The following is a 16745-nucleotide window of genomic DNA, read 5'->3' as shown; positions in this document are numbered from 1 at the left end:
CCAAGTAGCTGGGGTTATGGGTGTGTGCTACCATGTCCAGCTAATTTTTTGTATTTTTAGTAGAGGCAGGGTTTCGCCATGTTGACCAGGCTGATCTCGAACTCCTGACCTCAGGTGATCTGCCTGCCTTGGCCTCCCAAAGTGCTGGGATTACAGGCATGAACCACTGCACTCCGCCAGCATGCCTTTGTTCTATGACTATTCTTTGGCCAGCCATGGATCTCTTTACTCTCCCAATCTCCCACCCTCTCTTGCCTACATGCCCTCCTAATCCAGCTGAGTCCGTGGCCTGACATTTAATAGCACTCTTGGCCGGGCATGGTGGCTCACACCTGTAATCCCAGCACTTTGGCGGGCCCGAGGCAGGCGGACATTTGAGGTCAGGAGTTCGAGACCAGCTGACCTACATAGTGAACTCCGTCTCTACTAAAGTACAAAAAATTAGCCAGGGCATGAGTGGCGGGCACCTTGTAATCCTCAACTACTCGGAGACTGAGGCAGCGAGAATCGCTTGAACCCAGGAGGCGGAAGTTGGCAGTGGGCCAAGATCAAGCCCTGCCACTCCAGCCTGGCGGACAGAGCAAGACTCTCTCTTCAAAATAATAATAAATAATAATAATAATAATATAATACATAATAATAAAATAAAAAATAGAACTCTGCCAGTAACTAAACTTCGTTCACTCACCTTCCCTACCAAACCCGCTGAACACATGCAATCGCGTTGTTTCTCTTCCAGCCTCATCAGAGCAGCCAAGGGGGAGGGCAGGAGGAGGAGGGGCAATGAGGAATTACTGGCAAATTACGTTCTATAGCAGGTACTAGGTGCCAAGCACTTAAGTACTTTACAGAGGGTAAACTTGCTTAGCTCCAACACCATGAGTAAGTAGTTGTTATTATCATTCCCCATTGCTGAATTAAAGAAAAGAAACGGGCGTGCCCCGTGGTGGCTCACGCCTGTAATCCCAGCACTTTGGGGAGGGCCATGATGGGCGGATCACAAGGTTCAGAGATCGAGGACCCATCCTGGCTATTTACACGGTTGAAAACCCGCCTTACTAAAAATACAAAAAAATTAGCTGGCCGTCGTTGGTGGGCGCCTGTAGTCCCAGCTACTCGGGAGCTGAGGCAGGAGAATGGCGCATGAACCTGGGAGCGGAGCTTGCGAGTGCGCTGAGATCGCACACTGCATCCAGCTGGGAGGACAGAGCAAGACTCCCCATCTCGGAAAAAAAAAAAAAAAAAATGGGTGAACAGAGGTTAGTCACTCAGAAAACCCAAACATACCAGCTAATTAAGGTGGTGCAGCATGATTGAACCCTGTGCTTTGCCCAATTTCCCCCCCGTCCACCAGGGGAGGGTGAGGTGAGGCCAGGGAGGACTTGGCTTCTTCTGCCTTGTGTCCTACACTGCTCTCAGCCACCAGGGGCACAGTCCAGAAGAAGGCCAGACCCTCACTGCTCTTGGGGCTGACGTTATCACTCTGGAGGTTAATAATAATAATAGTAATAATAAAATCAGTTTCCATTTTCAGGATTTAAGATGTGTGTCCTAAGCACTTCACATGTATTTATTTATTCCTTTAGTCCTCCCAACAACACTATGAGGTAGAAGCTACAGTTATCTCCCTTTTCTTGAGGGACATGAAGGGACATAGCGATGAGCCTAAATTCTACAACACAGAGTTATGGATCAGATGGGAAGTGTGGCGGCTGGATGCCAGAGCCCCGCTCTTAACCCAGACTCTTTGCCTACCTTTGCTCTGCCTAGTGTCTCTGGCCTGCTCGTTCTGCTTGAGGGGAGGAGCCTCTTCTGTCTTGCAGTTCCCCACCCAGGCCTGATCCACAGCTCCAGAGCCCTGCTGTGGCAGCCCTCTGTCCCTTCTCCTCCGAGGCATGTAGGTGGTCAGCAGAGCGCTTAAGCAGGGTGAGGATGGGACCTCCATCTGGAACGCCCCAGACCCAGCCGCAGCCCCAGCAGCCTCTACTTTCAGTAGGCTTGGGTTCCTCACAAGCGCCCTGTAGACAGGGCCTGAGCTGGTCCTCCCCAGGCCTTGCCCACCTCTCCGGGTACAGCGCTGGCTCCCTGCTCCTGGAGGGTGGGGACAAATCTGGGATGGATGGGGCTCCAGGCCAATGGCAGCTGGGGCTCAGTACCCAGAACTGCGGCAGGAAGTACCAAGGCTTCCCTAGCCCCCTCCTCACACCCACCAAGCCTTCTGGCCCTATCCCAGGTGGGACCCTACCCCTCCCCATTCCCAGGAATTGGGGGAGGCCAAGCTGCCATTTATCCGTCCTGTCCCATCTCTCCCTTCCTCCCGCTTCCCACTCCCCTGGCAACCAAACCAGACCCATCAAGGGGAAGGAACTGGCAGCTGTGCAGGGAGAGACTAATGGCCCGGAAGGAAGGAGGGGCCTGGAGAGGAGACGAAGGCGGTAGGGATGTGAGCAGGGCGTTGGCCCTGGCCCATCTCAGAGGACACACAGAGGGGGGAGGGGGACGCTGCCCTGCAATACTGAGAAGCTGGCCAGCCAGGGAGCCGCCCTCCTCACCCCCAGCCAGATATCCAGGCAAGAGCCTCAAATCTGCTTCCCCAGGTGCACTCTCTTGTCCTCAGGTCCCATCTGAGGCAGACCTGTCTCACAGGAGAGTGCTGGAGTCCCCGGCAGCAGCAGTATCCCCAGCCCTATGGTTCCTGGCAAACCCAGCAGACCTCAGCAACCCAGCTCCTGCAGATGATCCGAGCTGCCTCTGTCCACTCCTGGGCAGGTTGTGCTTGCATTCTGGAAGCTGTTTGACATACAAAGGCCAGATATCAGCCTTCCCGCTAACTCTGGGGTAGGGGAGGTGTGGTGGGTTGTGTGATTGTGTATTTGTGTGTATGTAATGTGTGTGCACATATACAAGGCTGTGTGTATGCATCCGTTTGCGTGCGCAGGTTTGTGGACCTGTTTTGGGGCCTTCTCTCTTTCAGACTGCTGGGGATGGGCACCTTCTCTTTCCCCATCTCTTCCCCATCCAGCCTCACCCATCCCTGGTACCTGCAACTCATCAATACTGGAAACCAGCTCCTGCCAGTCCATCCATCTCTCAGCCTTGGCAGCAGCTGTTGCCCCTCAGCCCCCTCCCCTTCCTACCTCAGGAATCACTCTGGTTCCCGTAAAGCCCATGACTGAGCAGCAATTGGTGTGGGGCTGGGGGAAGGGAGAATCCAGTAAACCCAGACAGAATACAAAAGGCCCACTCAGCCCAGCCCATAGCATGGGGCAGACCCTCCTGAGTGGGATCCAGAGCTGAGTCCAGCCACCCTCAGCCCCCTATGATGTACCCACCTCATTGGGGCTTCTTGTGGGGTAGGTCTAGGTTTGGGGGCTGTGTCTTTAAGGCTGAAACATCAGCAGACAACCTCTGCTGGGCAGTGTTCAGGGGAGGGGGAGGGGAAGCAGGGCTGGTCAGCCCATTAGCAGCAGAGCTGGCGCCAGGCACCAGCCCTTCACAGGGCCCTGGGGATTAGGGAGAGTAGCTCTTCCCCAGCCCGATCTGCCTCTGCGCCCCTGTCTCCTATTCCTCTCTAAGTGTGGTGAAGGAGGGGTAGCTGACAGCAGGTGAAAGTAGAGCCTGGCCCTCAGGGGGCAAGTCAAGGCACCAGCTATGGGGCCTAAGCCAGGTCAACTCTCCCTCCAGCTGGCCTCCTCCCTACTCCTGTGCCAGAAGCCTGCCCTTTAACTTCAGGTCCTTCTACCTCCCAATTTTCAGGGACCCTAGTTTAAGTCAGGCCTTCCTACCCTAGGTTCTAGCTTTGGGTGCTTGTTGGGAGGTAGTGACCCCCACTCCAGCCGCAATAGGGGGCAATCAAGTGGGCAGAGGCCTGCAACCAGGGAAGGGAGGGGAAGGCGCTCCTGCTGTTCCGCAGGGGTGGGGCATCCCCCTCCCCACACAACCCCCCTCCAGCGGGCCATCAGGCCAGTAGGAGGAGCTGCCCGTGCCCCCCCTGAGACCGCAAGGCTATAAAGCCGCCTCGCAGCGGTCTGCGGCTCCTTCCCAGCCCCCGGCCTAGCTCTGCCAACGGTGACTGCCCATCCTCGGCCGCAATGAGCCACCACCCGTCGGGCCTTCGGGCCGGCTTCAGCTCCACCTCATACCGCCGCACCTTCGGGCCACCGCCCTCACTATCCCCCGGGGCCTTCTCCTACTCGTCTAGCTCCCGCTTCTCCAGCAGCCGCCTGCTGGGCTCCGCGTCCCCGAGCTCCTCGGTGCGCCTGGGCAGCTTCCGTAGCCCCCGGGCGGGAGCGGGCGCCCTCCTGCGCCTGCCCTCAGAGCGCCTCGACTTCTCCATGGCCGAGGCCCTAAACCAGGAGTTCCTGGCCACGCGCAGCAACGAAAAGCAGGAGCTGCAGGAGCTCAACGACCGCTTCGCCAACTTCATCGAAAAGGTGCGCTTTCTGGAGCAGCAGAACGCGGCCCTGCGAGGGGAGCTGAGCCAAGCCCGGGGCCAGGAGCCGGCGCGCGCCGACCAGCTGTGCCAGCAGGAGTTGCGCGAGCTGCGGCGAGAGCTGGAGCTGTTGGGCCGCGAGCGTGACCGGGTGCAGGTGGAGCGCGACGGGCTGGCGGAGGACCTGGCGGCGCTCAAGCAGAGGTCAGGGGGCAGGGCGGGACCGCGGCCGTCGAGGCGGCTGCTCTTCCCTCCCCTCGCTTCCCCTCTCCATCAGCAGCCCAAGGGTGTGGCTCCCCTTACCAACCCAGGTGTGTGCAGGCAGCATCCTTGCCTACGGACTCCAAGTCCCCCCCGCCTCCCACTTTGCTCTGAGTGTCAGGGGAGGTGGGAGAAGTGGGTATCTGTGCCTCTCCTGAGTAATGAGGGAACCCCCTTTTCAGCTCCCAGTCCGTTAGACAGAAAGCGGGGCAAGTCTATCAGACAGCCTCAGTCCTCCATTTAGAGTCCTGGGCAGCAGCAACAGCCTCTAACCAGATCCCGGGGGGCGCGCGGTCTGGGGTGCCAGCTGGGCGGCGATCCCGCAGTTCAGCCTCTGCACGCTCTTCCCGTCAGGTTGGAGGAGGAAACCCGCAAGCGGGAGGACGCGGAGCACAACCTGGTGCTCTTCCGCAAGGTGAGTCCGAGCCCCTCTCCGAGTTCAGCCTCCCCACCCCAACCCCCGACCTCAGTATCCAGAGGTGGCATCGGTGGGCGCGGGGAGAAGGGGGCAACCAGACGCCTCCCGAGGCAGACAGGGAGATCTGGTCCTTCCTCGGCCTGCGCAGCCCCTAACTTCTCTTGAACCTCCACTGCCACCCCTCGAAGGACGTGGACGACGCCACTCTGTCCCGCCTGGAACTAGAGCGCAAGATTGAGTCTCTGATGGATGAGATTGAGTTCCTCAAGAAGCTGCACGAGGAGGTAAGTGGGCCCAGTATCAGGGGCGGCTTCTGAGGTTGTGGGGTGGTCTTGCTGGAGCTGGCGGGCGGAGCGGAGGCATAGCCCTGGGGATCAGGACGATGCTGGCTAGACGCAGCCCCTCCACCCCAGTCTACAGGTGGTTAGACTACCACCCTTGCGCCACCTGGCGGCGGGCAGCGGGGCTGTACCTCCGAAACCTGGCCTCTGGTCTCGCTCCCGCGGGGGCGCAGGGCTGTACGCCCCGCCCTCCCTGGCGCCCCCTTCTGTTCGTTCAAGCGTTTCTTCTTTTCTGTGCACGAACTGCGTGGCCCGCGCGGGATCTGCGCCACTGTCCATCCTCTGCCTGCTCCCGGCCGTAGGAGCTGCGAGACCTGCAGGTGAGTGTGGAGAGCCAGCAGGTGCAGCAGGTGGAGGTGGAAGCCACGGTGAAGCCGGAGCTGACGGCAGCGCTGAGGGACATCCGCGCGCAGTACGAGAGCATTGCCGCGAAGAATCTGCAGGAGGCGGAGGAGTGGTACAAGTCCAAGGTGCGAGAGCCGGGAGGGCCTGCGAGGCGGGGGCGCTAGGGTGGTGTAGCGCGTCCCAGCCGACTCAAGCCTGGGTTACCCCCACTTCGCAGTACGCGGACCTGTCCGACGCTGCCAACCGGAACCACGAGGCCCTGCGCCAGGCCAAGCAGGAGATGAACGAGTCCCGACGCCAGATCCAGAGTCTGACATGCGAGGTGGACGGGCTGCGCGGCACGGTGAGTACGAAGCTGCGCGCCCGGGCCCGGGGAGCGGACGATGAAATGTTCCGCAACTGGCCCCTTCCACTCCTCTACCCCAGAACGAGGCGCTGCTTAGGCAGTTGAGAGAGCTGGAGGAGCAGTTCGCCCTGGAGGCTGGGGGCTACCAGGCGGGCGCCGCGCGGCTCGAGGAGGAGCTGCGACAGCTAAAGGAGGAGATGGCGCGGCACCTGCGGGAGTACCAGGAGCTCCTCAACGTCAAGATGGCCCTGGACATCGAGATCGCCACCTACCGCAAGCTGCTGGAGGGCGAGGAGAGCCGGTGAGGGTGGGGCTGCTGGGGCGAGGCAGGGAGGGGTCGGGACTGGGCGGGGAGGGGCGGGGCCTGGGCAGGGGCTCTAACAGCTTGCTTCGCCTCCAGGATCTCCGTGCCCGTCCATTCTTTTGCCTCCTTAAGTATAAAGACGACTGGTGAGTCTGCCTTGCAGCCTGTACCTCTCCTTGTCCACTTCTGCGCTCCTCGGGCTCCTGCTCTGACTCACCTCAGGGATCTGTTCTCCCCATGGAACTTCTGGGTCTTGGCCTATACCCACCCCTACTCCTCACACCCCGCCCCTCCCCTGCCCTCAGGGATAGCAGTGGGAGCCTAAGAGGAGATATTCCCAAGCCTTACCCCTTGAATCCTTCATCCTACTTTCTCCAGTGCCTGAGGTGGAGCCTCCCCAGGACAGCCACAGCCGGAAGACTGTTCTAATCAAGACCATTGAGACCCGGAATGGGGAGGTGAGGCAGGTCCCCTAATCCCAGGACCCCACCATTTCCCATATTGTTTCTGAGTCCCAGCCTGGCTATCGCTAATCTTACTTAGGGTGGGTAATTATTGGGGAGAGACAGAGGAGGAGACAGAGAACATGGATAGATAAACAGGAGTCTCTGCTGGTTACCCCAAGGAGTGGGGCTCTATGATCCAAAGGAGTAGGATGGAGGGTGGCGCTGAATGGCTTGTGCCCATCATGTGCCCTGTCCCCAGCAGGTGGTGACAGAGTCCCAGAAGGAGCAGCGCAGTGAGCTGGACAAGTCTTCTGCCCACAGTTACTGAACCCCTTGGTCCAGAGCCTTGACTCTGCCCTAGGCCTGCTCTAAGCCCAAACCCTAACACAACTCCTGAATTGTCTCCTCTTCCACTGCATGTGTCTAAAAGGTGGTACCAGGCATCCCTTTCCTGGCTTATGGCCAAGCCCTACCCGGCCAGCAGTCGCTGAGCCTCTCCCTGCCCTGACACTTGATGTGACCTATGTGCTCCCCTTTTCATGTCCCGATAAGAAGCCAATGATCCCCCCACCCCCAGGACAAATCTACTCCAGCCACGATGAGAAGTGGGTGAGCCAGGGTCTGAGTTTCACGTTTGAACCAAATAAAATGCTGTCAAGAGAAAACTCTCCAGTGCATTTGTGTCTGTGGAAGTGTGTGTGGGGTGCCTGAGGGGCGGAGCCTCAGCGGTGTTCTCCCTTTTCCTCGAGTCATTTCTTTGCTGGCTGTCACTCTCTTGGCATCAATATACCCTTCTAGGTTTTCTATCTCTGTCCATTCCTTCTCAGCTTTTGTTCCTCACCTGCAGCCTAGAATGCCCAGCCACCTGCTGGGTGCCTCACAGGCCACTCAAACTCAATCTGTCCCAAACAGAGCTCCTCACCTCCCTCTGCAATCATGCTCTTCCTCTGGATTCCCTGCCCCAGAAGAAGGCGCCACTAAGACACCTAGTTCCCAAGTTAGAATTCAGCTTAACTTATGCACCCTCCTTTTCTTCACCTGACTCCCAATTCTGTGAAGTCTACTTCTTTTGCTATTTAAAAAATTTTAATAGGCCAGGCAAAGTGGCTCACACCTGTAATCCTAGCACTTTGCGAGGCCGAGGCAGGTGGATCACGAGGTCAGGAGATCGAGACCATCCTAGGTAACATGGTAAAACCCCGTTTCTACTAAAAAAAACAAAAAAACAAAAAAATAGCCAGGCGTGGTGGTGGACACCTGTAGTCCCAGCTACTCAGGAGGCTGAGGCAGGAGAATGGAGTGAACCCAGGAGGCCGAGCTTGCAGTGAGCTGAGATTGCACCACTCCAGCCTGGGTGACAGAACTCAAAAAAAAAAAAAAAATAGCCAGCCGTAGTGGCACACGCCTGTAGTCCCAGCTACTTGGGAGGCTGAGGCAGAAGAATGAATTGAACCCAGGAGGCAGAGGTTGCAATGAGCTGAGACCGTACCACTGCACTCCAGCCTAGGCAACAGAGTGAGACTCTGTCTCAAAAAAAAATTAATATATAAAAATTATTTATTTATTGAGATGGAGTTTTGCTCTTTTTGCCCAGGCTGGAGTGCAGTGGCGCAGTCTCCACTCACTGCAACCTCCACCTCCCGGGTTCAAGCAATTCTCCTGCCTCAGTCTCCCAAGTAGCTGAGATTACAGATGTGCACCACCATGGCCAGCTAATTTTGTATTTGTTTTTAGTGGAGACGAGGTTTCACCATGTTGGTCAGGCTGGTCTCGAACCCCTGACCTCAAGTGATTCACCCACCTTGGCCTCCCAAAGTGCTGGTATTACAGGCATGAGCCACTGCACCCGGCCAAAAATAATTTTTAAATTTGCTTCATGAGTTGGGATCTCGCTATGTTGCCCAGGCTTGTATTAAACTCCTGGGTTCAAATGATCCTCCTGCCTCAGCTGGCCAAAGTGATGCTAGGATTACAGGCATGAGACATCATGTTAGGCTTTTTTTTTTTAGACAGTCTCACTCTGCCACCCAGGCTGGAGTGCAGTGGCACAATCATAGCTCACTGCAGCCTTGACGTTCTGGGCTCAAGTGATCCTCCCACCTCAGCCTCTTGAGTAACTGGGACCACAGAAACATGCCACCACTCATGGCAAATTTTTCCATTTTTTGTAGAGATGGGGCCTCTATATGTTACCCAGGCTGGTCTCAAACTCCTGGGCTCAAGTGATCCTCCCACCTCAGCCTCCCAAAATGCTGGGATTGCAGGCATGAGCCACTGTGCCTGGTATGAAGTCTACTTCTTAACTCTCTTTCAAGTCTGTCAGGTTCTCCCCATCCCCATTACCAACATCTTAGTCCAGGCCACCATCATATCTTGCCTGGGTCACATTATCTACATTATCAATGGTTTCCTTCTCCTGGCGTGCTCTGCCACCTGCCCAAATCTATTCAATACCCTTAGTAAATCAGATTATGCTACCACCATCCCTGCCCCTGCTTGAAAATGTCTATTTCCTGGTGTGTCACCAGGTGTGGTGACTCATGCCTGTAATCCCAGCACTTTGGGTGGCCAAGGTGGGAGCATGGTTTGATGCCAGGAGTTCGATACCAGCCTCAGCAACACAGAGAGACCCCATTTCTACAAAAATTAAAATATTAGCCGGGCATGGTGGCATGAGCCTGTGGTCCCAGCTACTTGGGAAGCTGAGGTAGGAGGATCACTTGAGCCCAGGTTGTGGTTGCAGTGAGCCAAGAAAAGTGCCACTGCACTTCAGCCAGGGTGATAACGTAAGAACCTATCTCCACAAAAAGAAAAAAAGAAAAAAAAAGAAACACCCATGCTGTCTTCCAACTTCCAACTCCATTCCTCCATTCCATCCTACCCTTGCCTTCAAGTCAAAATTCACATCTGAATTTAAGATGATCTTCTTCACTCAGCTATGGTGCTAGGTGCAAGGAATAAGCCAGAGTCCCTGATCTCAAGGAATTTACAGTTTGGGATGGGGGAGATAGGCAGCATAAGCAGACAATTTCAACCTCATAAGGAGTGCTGTCTGGGATAATAAGCACATAGTGGTGTTAATATGAAGATAAGCACCTAAGCAAGGTTTAGGCAGGAGGGGTGGCTTCCCACAGGAGGTGACATCACACTAAGCACTGAAGAATGAGCAGGAGTTAGTCAGGTGAAGCAAGGAGAGAAGGACTTTCTAGGTAGAGAAATGAGCCAGGAGGTAACACGGCGAATTTGGAAACTAAAAGCAGTTTTATAATGATGGAGTGAAGGCTAGAATGGAAGGAACAGCATTGATGCTGGAAAGATGAATAAGGGCCCAGTCATGGAGGGCTTGACAAGCCATGTTAAAGCAGTCAGGTTTTGGTTTTTTCATTAATTAATTAATATATTTATTTATGTATTTGTTTGAGGCAGAGTCTCCCTGTGTTGCCCAGGCTGGAGTGCAGTGGTGAGATCTCACTTCCCAGGTTTAAGCGATTCTCCTCCCTCAGCCTCCCAAGTAGCTGGGACTACAGGCGCATGCCACCACACCCGGCTAATTTTTCCCAACCTCAGGTGATCCACCCACCTTGGCTTCCCAAAGCGCTGGGATTACAGGCATAAGCCACTGCACCTGGATTTTCTTTTCTTTTTTTTTTTTAAATTTAAAGACACGGTCTCTCTCTGACACTAGGCTGAAGTGCAGTGGCACTATCATAACTCACTTCAGCTTCCAACTCCTGGGCTGAAGTGATCCTCCTGCCTCAGCCTCCCCAGTAACTGGGACTACAGGTGCATGCCACCACACCCAGTTAATTTTTAAAATTGTTTTGTAGATACAGGGTCTTGCTATGTTGCCCAGGATAGTCTCAAACTCCTGGCCTCAAGCAATCCTCCCACCTCGGCCTCCCAAAGTGTTGGGATAACAGGTGTGAGCCATCACATGCGTCCCGGAATTTATCCTAAGAAAAAGGGAAAGAAACTTAAAAGTTTTAATAAGGAGGGTGATTCAGATCTGCATTTTAGGAAGATCACTCTTGCTGAAATATGCAGAAAGAATTGGAAGGAGATGGGAGATCAGGTCAGAGGCTTTTCAGTGAAAATACAAGAGATGATGATGGGTATGGTCACCGGAGGTGGGTCTGAGAAATACTGAAGGGTAGAATCTGCAGTTTCTAGGATTGATTGGCAGCGTGCGGAAAAGGAATAGTAACAATGACCCACGTTTTTGCTTGAACAACCAGGCAGCTAGATGATGGTACCTTTCAAAGAAAGAGCAAAGCTGGATGCAGTGGCTCTCGACTGTAATCCCAGCTACTCGAGAGGCTGAGGTGAGAGGACTGCTTGAAGCCGAGTTCGATACCAGCCTGGACGACATCAGGAGACTCTAGCTCTAAAGAAAAAAAAGGAAGACTGAAGTGAAATGGGGAAAGTGGGAACCCAAGACAACAAAGTCAGTTTTAGACTCACTGAGCATGAGATGCTCTGGAACATCCAAGCGGAAGGGATGAAGGAATGCCAGGCAGCTGGTGTCATGGGTCTGGAGTTTAGGCGTGGTTGGATATTTTGAGATACTGAATCTATTAGAATGCTTTTTATTACAAGTAACAGATAATCTCTATAAGAAAAATAAGGCCGAGTGTGGTGGTTCATACCCGTAATCTCAGCACTTTGGGAGGCCAAGGTGAGAGGATCTCTTGAGCCCAGGAGTTCCAGATCAGTATAGACAGCACAGGACAATCCTATCCATACAAAAAATACAAAAATTAGTGGCATGCACCTATAGTTCCAGCTACTCCAGATACTGAAGCGGGAGGATCACTTGAGCCTGGGAGATGGAGGCTGCAGGGAGCTATGATCTTACCACTGCACTCCAATCTGGGCAACAGAATGAGATCCTGTTTCATAAATAAATAAATAAACAGGAAATATCTCACATAACAAAGAGCCAGAGGTAGGGGGCAGGCTCTGAGGTTGGTTGATTCAGAAGCTCAATGATGTCACCAAGGACCCAGGCCCTGTCCATGGCTCTGCTCAGCCTCCTCCTTGGAGGGGTACTTTGCCCTTGGGATGGTCCTCATGATTCCACAATGGCTGTCAGCAGCTACTGGGTGATGGCAGGTATGAGATAGAAATCTTTCCCATTAGGCTGTTTAGCTAATGTCTTTGGTGTGTCTACTCTTGAACTAATAACAATTGCCAGGGGACAGCTGCTGACTGGCTTGGGCTCGTTATCTGGTATGGAATGGAAGTCAGGAATCCATGAGGTCACACCAGATGTTGCTCAGGCTTTCACCACTACCCTCTGCATAGGACACACGTATACACACATTCTTTACACCCCGTGCCTTTGCTCTCTTCCATTCAGTAGCACCTATTACCTCAGAGGAGAAATATCACTGTGGAAAAGCAGACAAAAGCTTTGGGGTTTCAAATATTTAGGTGTTTAAGTAGGCAAATGTTCCAGTTTGAAAACTTTTACATCAGTTCATGGCCTATGATTTGTACTGGGTACAAGGAAGAGAGACTGAGCCAAAGAAGGGCATGGGACATCTCAGGTGTCACACATGGGAAGAAATGAAATCACCTGGCTGGGCGCGGTGGTTCATGCCTGTAATCCCAGTACTTTGGGAGGCCAAGGTAGGTGGATCACCTGAGGTCAGGAGTTCGAGACCAGCCTGGCCAACATGATGAAACCCCATCTCTACCAAAAATTCAAAAAATTAGCTGGGCGTGGTGGTGTGCACCTGTAATCCCAGCTACCCAGGAGGCTGAGGCAGGAGAATCACTTGAACCCGCGAGGCTGAGGTTGCCGTGAGCTGGAGATCATGCCACTGTACTCCAGCCTGGGCAACAAGAGCAAAACTCCATCTCAAAAGAAAAAAAGAAATCATCCAAGAACAGTGCATATAGTGAGAAAAGAAAAGGACCACGGGGAGAATCTTAAAGAGAATGTGGAGAATTAATAGGCTGAGATGGAAGAGGAACACCAAGAAAGTGTGGCCTTGACTTCTCAAGGCCAGAGAAAGCTTTAAAGAGGGAGCAGTGGGCCAAATGATACTGGGAGCCCAAGTTAGAAAACAATAGGAAAATTTAGGATTTATCAGCAAGGAAGATGCTAGAGACCTCAGTGAGAGCGGATTCAAGGCAGAATTAGGTTAGAAGAAAAAAGAGGAGTGAATGAGAGATGAGGAAGTGAAGACCAGAGTACCCTCTTTTTTTCTGAGACAGAGTCTACTCTGTCACTCAGGTTGGAGTGCAATGGCGCGATCTTGGCTCACTGCAACCTCCACCTCCTGGATTCGAGTGATTCTCGTGCCTCAGCCTCCTGAGTAGCTGTGATTACAGGCGTGAGCCACCATGCCCGGCCCAGAGTACGCTCTTAAGATGTGGTTTGGCCTGGCACTTTGGCTCACGCTTGTGACCCCAGCACTTTGGGAAGCCGAAGGGAGCAGATCACTTAGGTCAGGAGTTCGAGACCAGCCTGGCCAACATGGTGAAACCCCATCTCTACTAAAAATACGATAGTTAGCTGGGTGTAGTGGCGGGTGCCTATAAACACAGCTACTCGGGAGGCAGAGGCACGAAAATCACTTGAAGCTGGGAGGCAGAGGCTGCAGTAAGCCCAGCCTGGGTGACAGAGCAAGACTCTGTCTCAAAATAAATAAATAAAATAAGTTTTTTCTTTCTTTCCTTTTCTTTTTTTTTTTTTTTTTCAGAGTCTCACTGTGTCGCCCAGGCTGGAGTGCAGTGGTGCAATCTCGGCTCACTGCAAGCTCTGCGTCCCAGGTTCACACCATTCTCCTGCCTCAGCCTCCCAAGTAGCTGAGACTACAGGTGCTTGCCACCACGCCTGGCTAATTGTTTTGTACTTTTAGTAGAGATGGGGTTTCACCATGTTAGCCAGGATGGTCTCGATCTCCTGATCTCGTGATCCACCTGCCTCAGCCTCCCAAAGTGCTGGAATTACAGGTGTCAGCCACCACACCCAGCATTTTTTTTTTTAGATGAAGTCTTGCTCTGTCACCCAAGCTGGAGTGCAGTGCCACAATCTCAGCTCACTGCAACCTCCGCCTTCCGGGTTCAAGTAATTATGCTGCCTCAGCTTCCTGAGTAGCTGGGACTACAGGCGCCCGCCACCATACCCGGCTAATTTTTGTATTTTTAGTAGAGACGGGGTTTCACCATGTTGGCCAGGCTGGTCTCAAACTCCCGACTTCGTGATCCACCTGCCTCGGCCTCCCAATGTGCTGGGATTACAGGTATGAGCCACAGCACCCGGCCTCTTTTTCTTTTTTAGACAGAATCTCATGCCGCCCAGGCCAGAGTACAGCGGCATGAACATGGTTCATTGTAGCCTCAACCCCCTGGGCTCAAGCGATCCTCTCATCTCAACCTCTCAAGTAGCTGGGACCACAGGTGCATCCACCACACTTTTGGTTAATGTTTTTATACATTTATTTCATTTATATTTAATTTTTTTATTTTATTATTTATTTATTTATTTATTTATTTATTTATTTATTTATTTTGAGACGGAGTCTTGCTCTGTCACCCAAGCTGGAGTGTAGTGGCCCGATTTCAGCTCACTGCAAGCTCCGCCTCCCGGGTTCACGCCATACTCCTGCCTCAGCTTCCCAAGTAGCTGGGACTGCAGGTGCCCACTACCATGCTGGCTAATTTTTTGTATTTTTTTAGTAGAGACAGGGTTTCACCATGTTAGCCAGGATGGTCTCGATCTCCTGACCTTGTGATCCACTCACCTTGGCCTTCCAAAGTGCTAGGATTACAGGTGTGAGCCACCGCACCCAGCCAATTTTTTTTCTTTTAAATGGAGATTCGGCCTCACTTGGTTGCCCAGGCTGGGTCTTGAACTCCTGACCTCAAGTGATCCTCTGCCTCGGCCTCTCAACGTGCTGGGATTACAGGCATGAGCTCATGCCACCAAGCCCTCCCTATTTTTTATTTTTCTTTTTTTGAGACATGGTCTTGCCCTGTTGCCTAGGCTGGAGTGCAATGCTGAGATGACAGCTCACTATAGGCTTGACCTGGGATCAAGTAATCCTCCCACCTCAGCCTCCTGAGTAGCTTGGACTACAGGTTCATGACACCACACCTGGCTAATTTTTGTATTTTTTTTTTTGTAGAGACGGGGTTTTGCCATGCTGTCCAGGCTGGTCTCAAACTCCTGGGCTCAATTGATCCTCCCACCTTGGCCTCCCAAAGTGCTGAGATTACAGGCATGAACCACCATGCTTGGCCTAAAATTCACTTTTTATCTTTATACTGTGGCTAAAAAAAATTAAAAGAGACCAGGAATGAACATGTTTAATGCTGGGGAGAATGTTAAACAATCAAATTGTCATGGGTGAGCCCAGCCTTCTGTTAAAATGATACAACCTCAGTCTTGGATGTGATTGAAAAGTTTTGGGAAAACTCAAAATCCAATTCTAATCAAGGTGATCTGATTTATTTATTTATTTATTTATTTATTTATTTATTTATTTATGAGACAGAGTCTCACGTTGCCCAGGCTGGAGTGCAGTGGCACGATCTCGGCTACTGCAACCTCCACTCCCAGGTTCAGGTGATTCTCGTGCCTCAGCTTCCCAAGTAGCTGGGACTACCGGTGTGTGCCACCACTCCCAGATGATTTTTGTATTTTTGTATTTTTAGTAGAGACAGCTTCGCCATGTTGGCCAGGCTGGTCTCAAACTCCTGACCTCAAGTGATCTGCCCACCTCGGCCTCCCAAAGTACTGGGATTACAAGTGTGAGCCACTGTGCCCAGCCGTGTTCTTCTTCTTATTTTTTTATTTTGATATGGAATTTCGCTTTTGTTGCCCAGGCTGGAGTGCAATGGTGCAATCTTGGCTCACCGCAGCCTCTGCCTCCTGGGTTCAAGCAATTCTCCTGCCTCAGCCTTTTGAGTAGCTGGGATTACAGGCATGCACCACCATGCCTGGATAATTTTGTATTTTTAATAGAGACGGGGGTTTCTCCATGTTGGTCGGGCTGGCTTTGAACTCCCCACCTCAGGTGATCTGCCCACCTTGGCCTCCCGATGTGCTGGGATTACAGGAAATATCTGTACAACATTCTTCTTGGGAAGAATGAGTCCAGTTGGGCCTCCAGGCAGGAGACCCTTAGCAGTAGGGGACACACTGCTCCCTCACCTAGGGTTCTACTTCTTTGATTGCTCCTGTCTTTTTTTTTTTTTTTTTTTTTGAGACAGCATCTCACTCTGTCACCAGGCTGGAGTGCAGTGGCGCAATCTCGGCTCACTGCAACCTCCGCCTCCTGGGTTCAAGCGATTCTCCTGCCTCAGCCTCCCATGTAGCTGGGACTACAGGTGTGCGCCACCATGCCCAGCTAATTTTTGTACTTTTACTAGAGACGGGGTTTCACCATGTTGGCTGGGATGGTGATTGCTCCTGTCACAATGAACAAATGACCTCACCCTGGTGTTTGCTTGCCCAGTTTCTTCTTACTCATGGCTTTGACTGCCCACAGCTTCCATTGCCTAGTAGCAACTGCATACTGATTTCTGGGGCTTTCTTTCCCTTCCTATCACAGAAGATGCCCACATTATCAATCTTATCAAATGGATCAATACTCTCCACCCTCTCTGTAAGACATTATTCCCACCTGATATCCAAAACATGCTGAGCTTGTGAGACAGCTGCACTAGTTCCTTGTGCACCCTGGCTGCCACAGGCTGAGTTAACAAATGTTAAATGCATAACACATGTTGGTCGTATTTGTTCCTAAATCTGTTTTTGACACTTATATTTGTTATAAAATCCTGTCGTTCAAGTAAACATTTCTTAAACTAATGAAAGAGTGAATCATACAACTTTCA

At 52.6% G+C, this 16745-nt stretch overlaps 1 protein-coding gene across 5 annotated transcripts; it reads left to right on the top strand.

Moving 5' to 3' along the window:
• Positions 1-1755: 1755 nt before the first annotated feature.
• On the top strand, positions 1756-7570 carry PRPH (peripherin). Of its 5 annotated transcripts, none has more exons than XM_017894840.1 (11): positions 1756-1897; positions 2349-2435; positions 2618-4636; positions 5048-5108; positions 5300-5395; positions 5755-5922; positions 6015-6140; positions 6224-6444; positions 6544-6593; positions 6826-6905; positions 7156-7570. In XM_017894840.1, the coding sequence occupies exons 3-11, from the start codon at positions 4092-4094 to the stop codon at positions 7219-7221; spliced, it is 1413 nt and encodes a 470-aa protein (XP_017750329.1). In that variant the 5' UTR covers positions 1756-1897; positions 2349-2435; positions 2618-4091; the 3' UTR covers positions 7222-7570. The 5 variants fall into 5 exon arrangements, with proteins under 5 accessions (XP_017750329.1, XP_017750326.1, XP_017750327.1 ...); XM_017894837.1 differs by having other exon boundaries at positions 1756-1926; XM_017894838.1 differs by having other exon boundaries at positions 1756-1926; positions 2349-2443.
• Positions 7571-16745: the final 9175 nt, after the last annotated feature.

Source organism: Rhinopithecus bieti, unplaced genomic scaffold (assembly GCF_001698545.2).
Source record: "Rhinopithecus bieti isolate Rb0 unplaced genomic scaffold, ASM169854v2 scaffold_24390, whole genome shotgun sequence".
Lineage (NCBI taxonomy): Eukaryota > Metazoa > Chordata > Mammalia > Primates > Cercopithecidae > Rhinopithecus > Rhinopithecus bieti.
Note: the sequence above shows the minus strand (reverse complement) of the source record. Positions and strands in the feature narration are given on the sequence as shown.

What these genes read in the sequence shown, in the direction of transcription:
- PRPH (XM_017894836.1), top strand. Translation starts at nt 4,092, where the DNA reads ATGAGCCACCACCCGTCGGGCCTTCGGGCCGGCTTCAGCTCCACCTCA. An exon ending in TCAAGAAGCTGCACGAGGAG is followed by an intron (nt 5,396 to 5,754) that starts GTAAGTGGGCCC and finishes TCCCGGCCGTAG; the next exon opens with GAGCTGCGAGACCTGCAGGT. An exon ending in CTGGAGGGCGAGGAGAGCCG is followed by an intron (nt 6,445 to 6,543) that starts GTGAGGGTGGGG and finishes CTTCGCCTCCAG; the next exon opens with GATCTCCGTGCCCGTCCATT.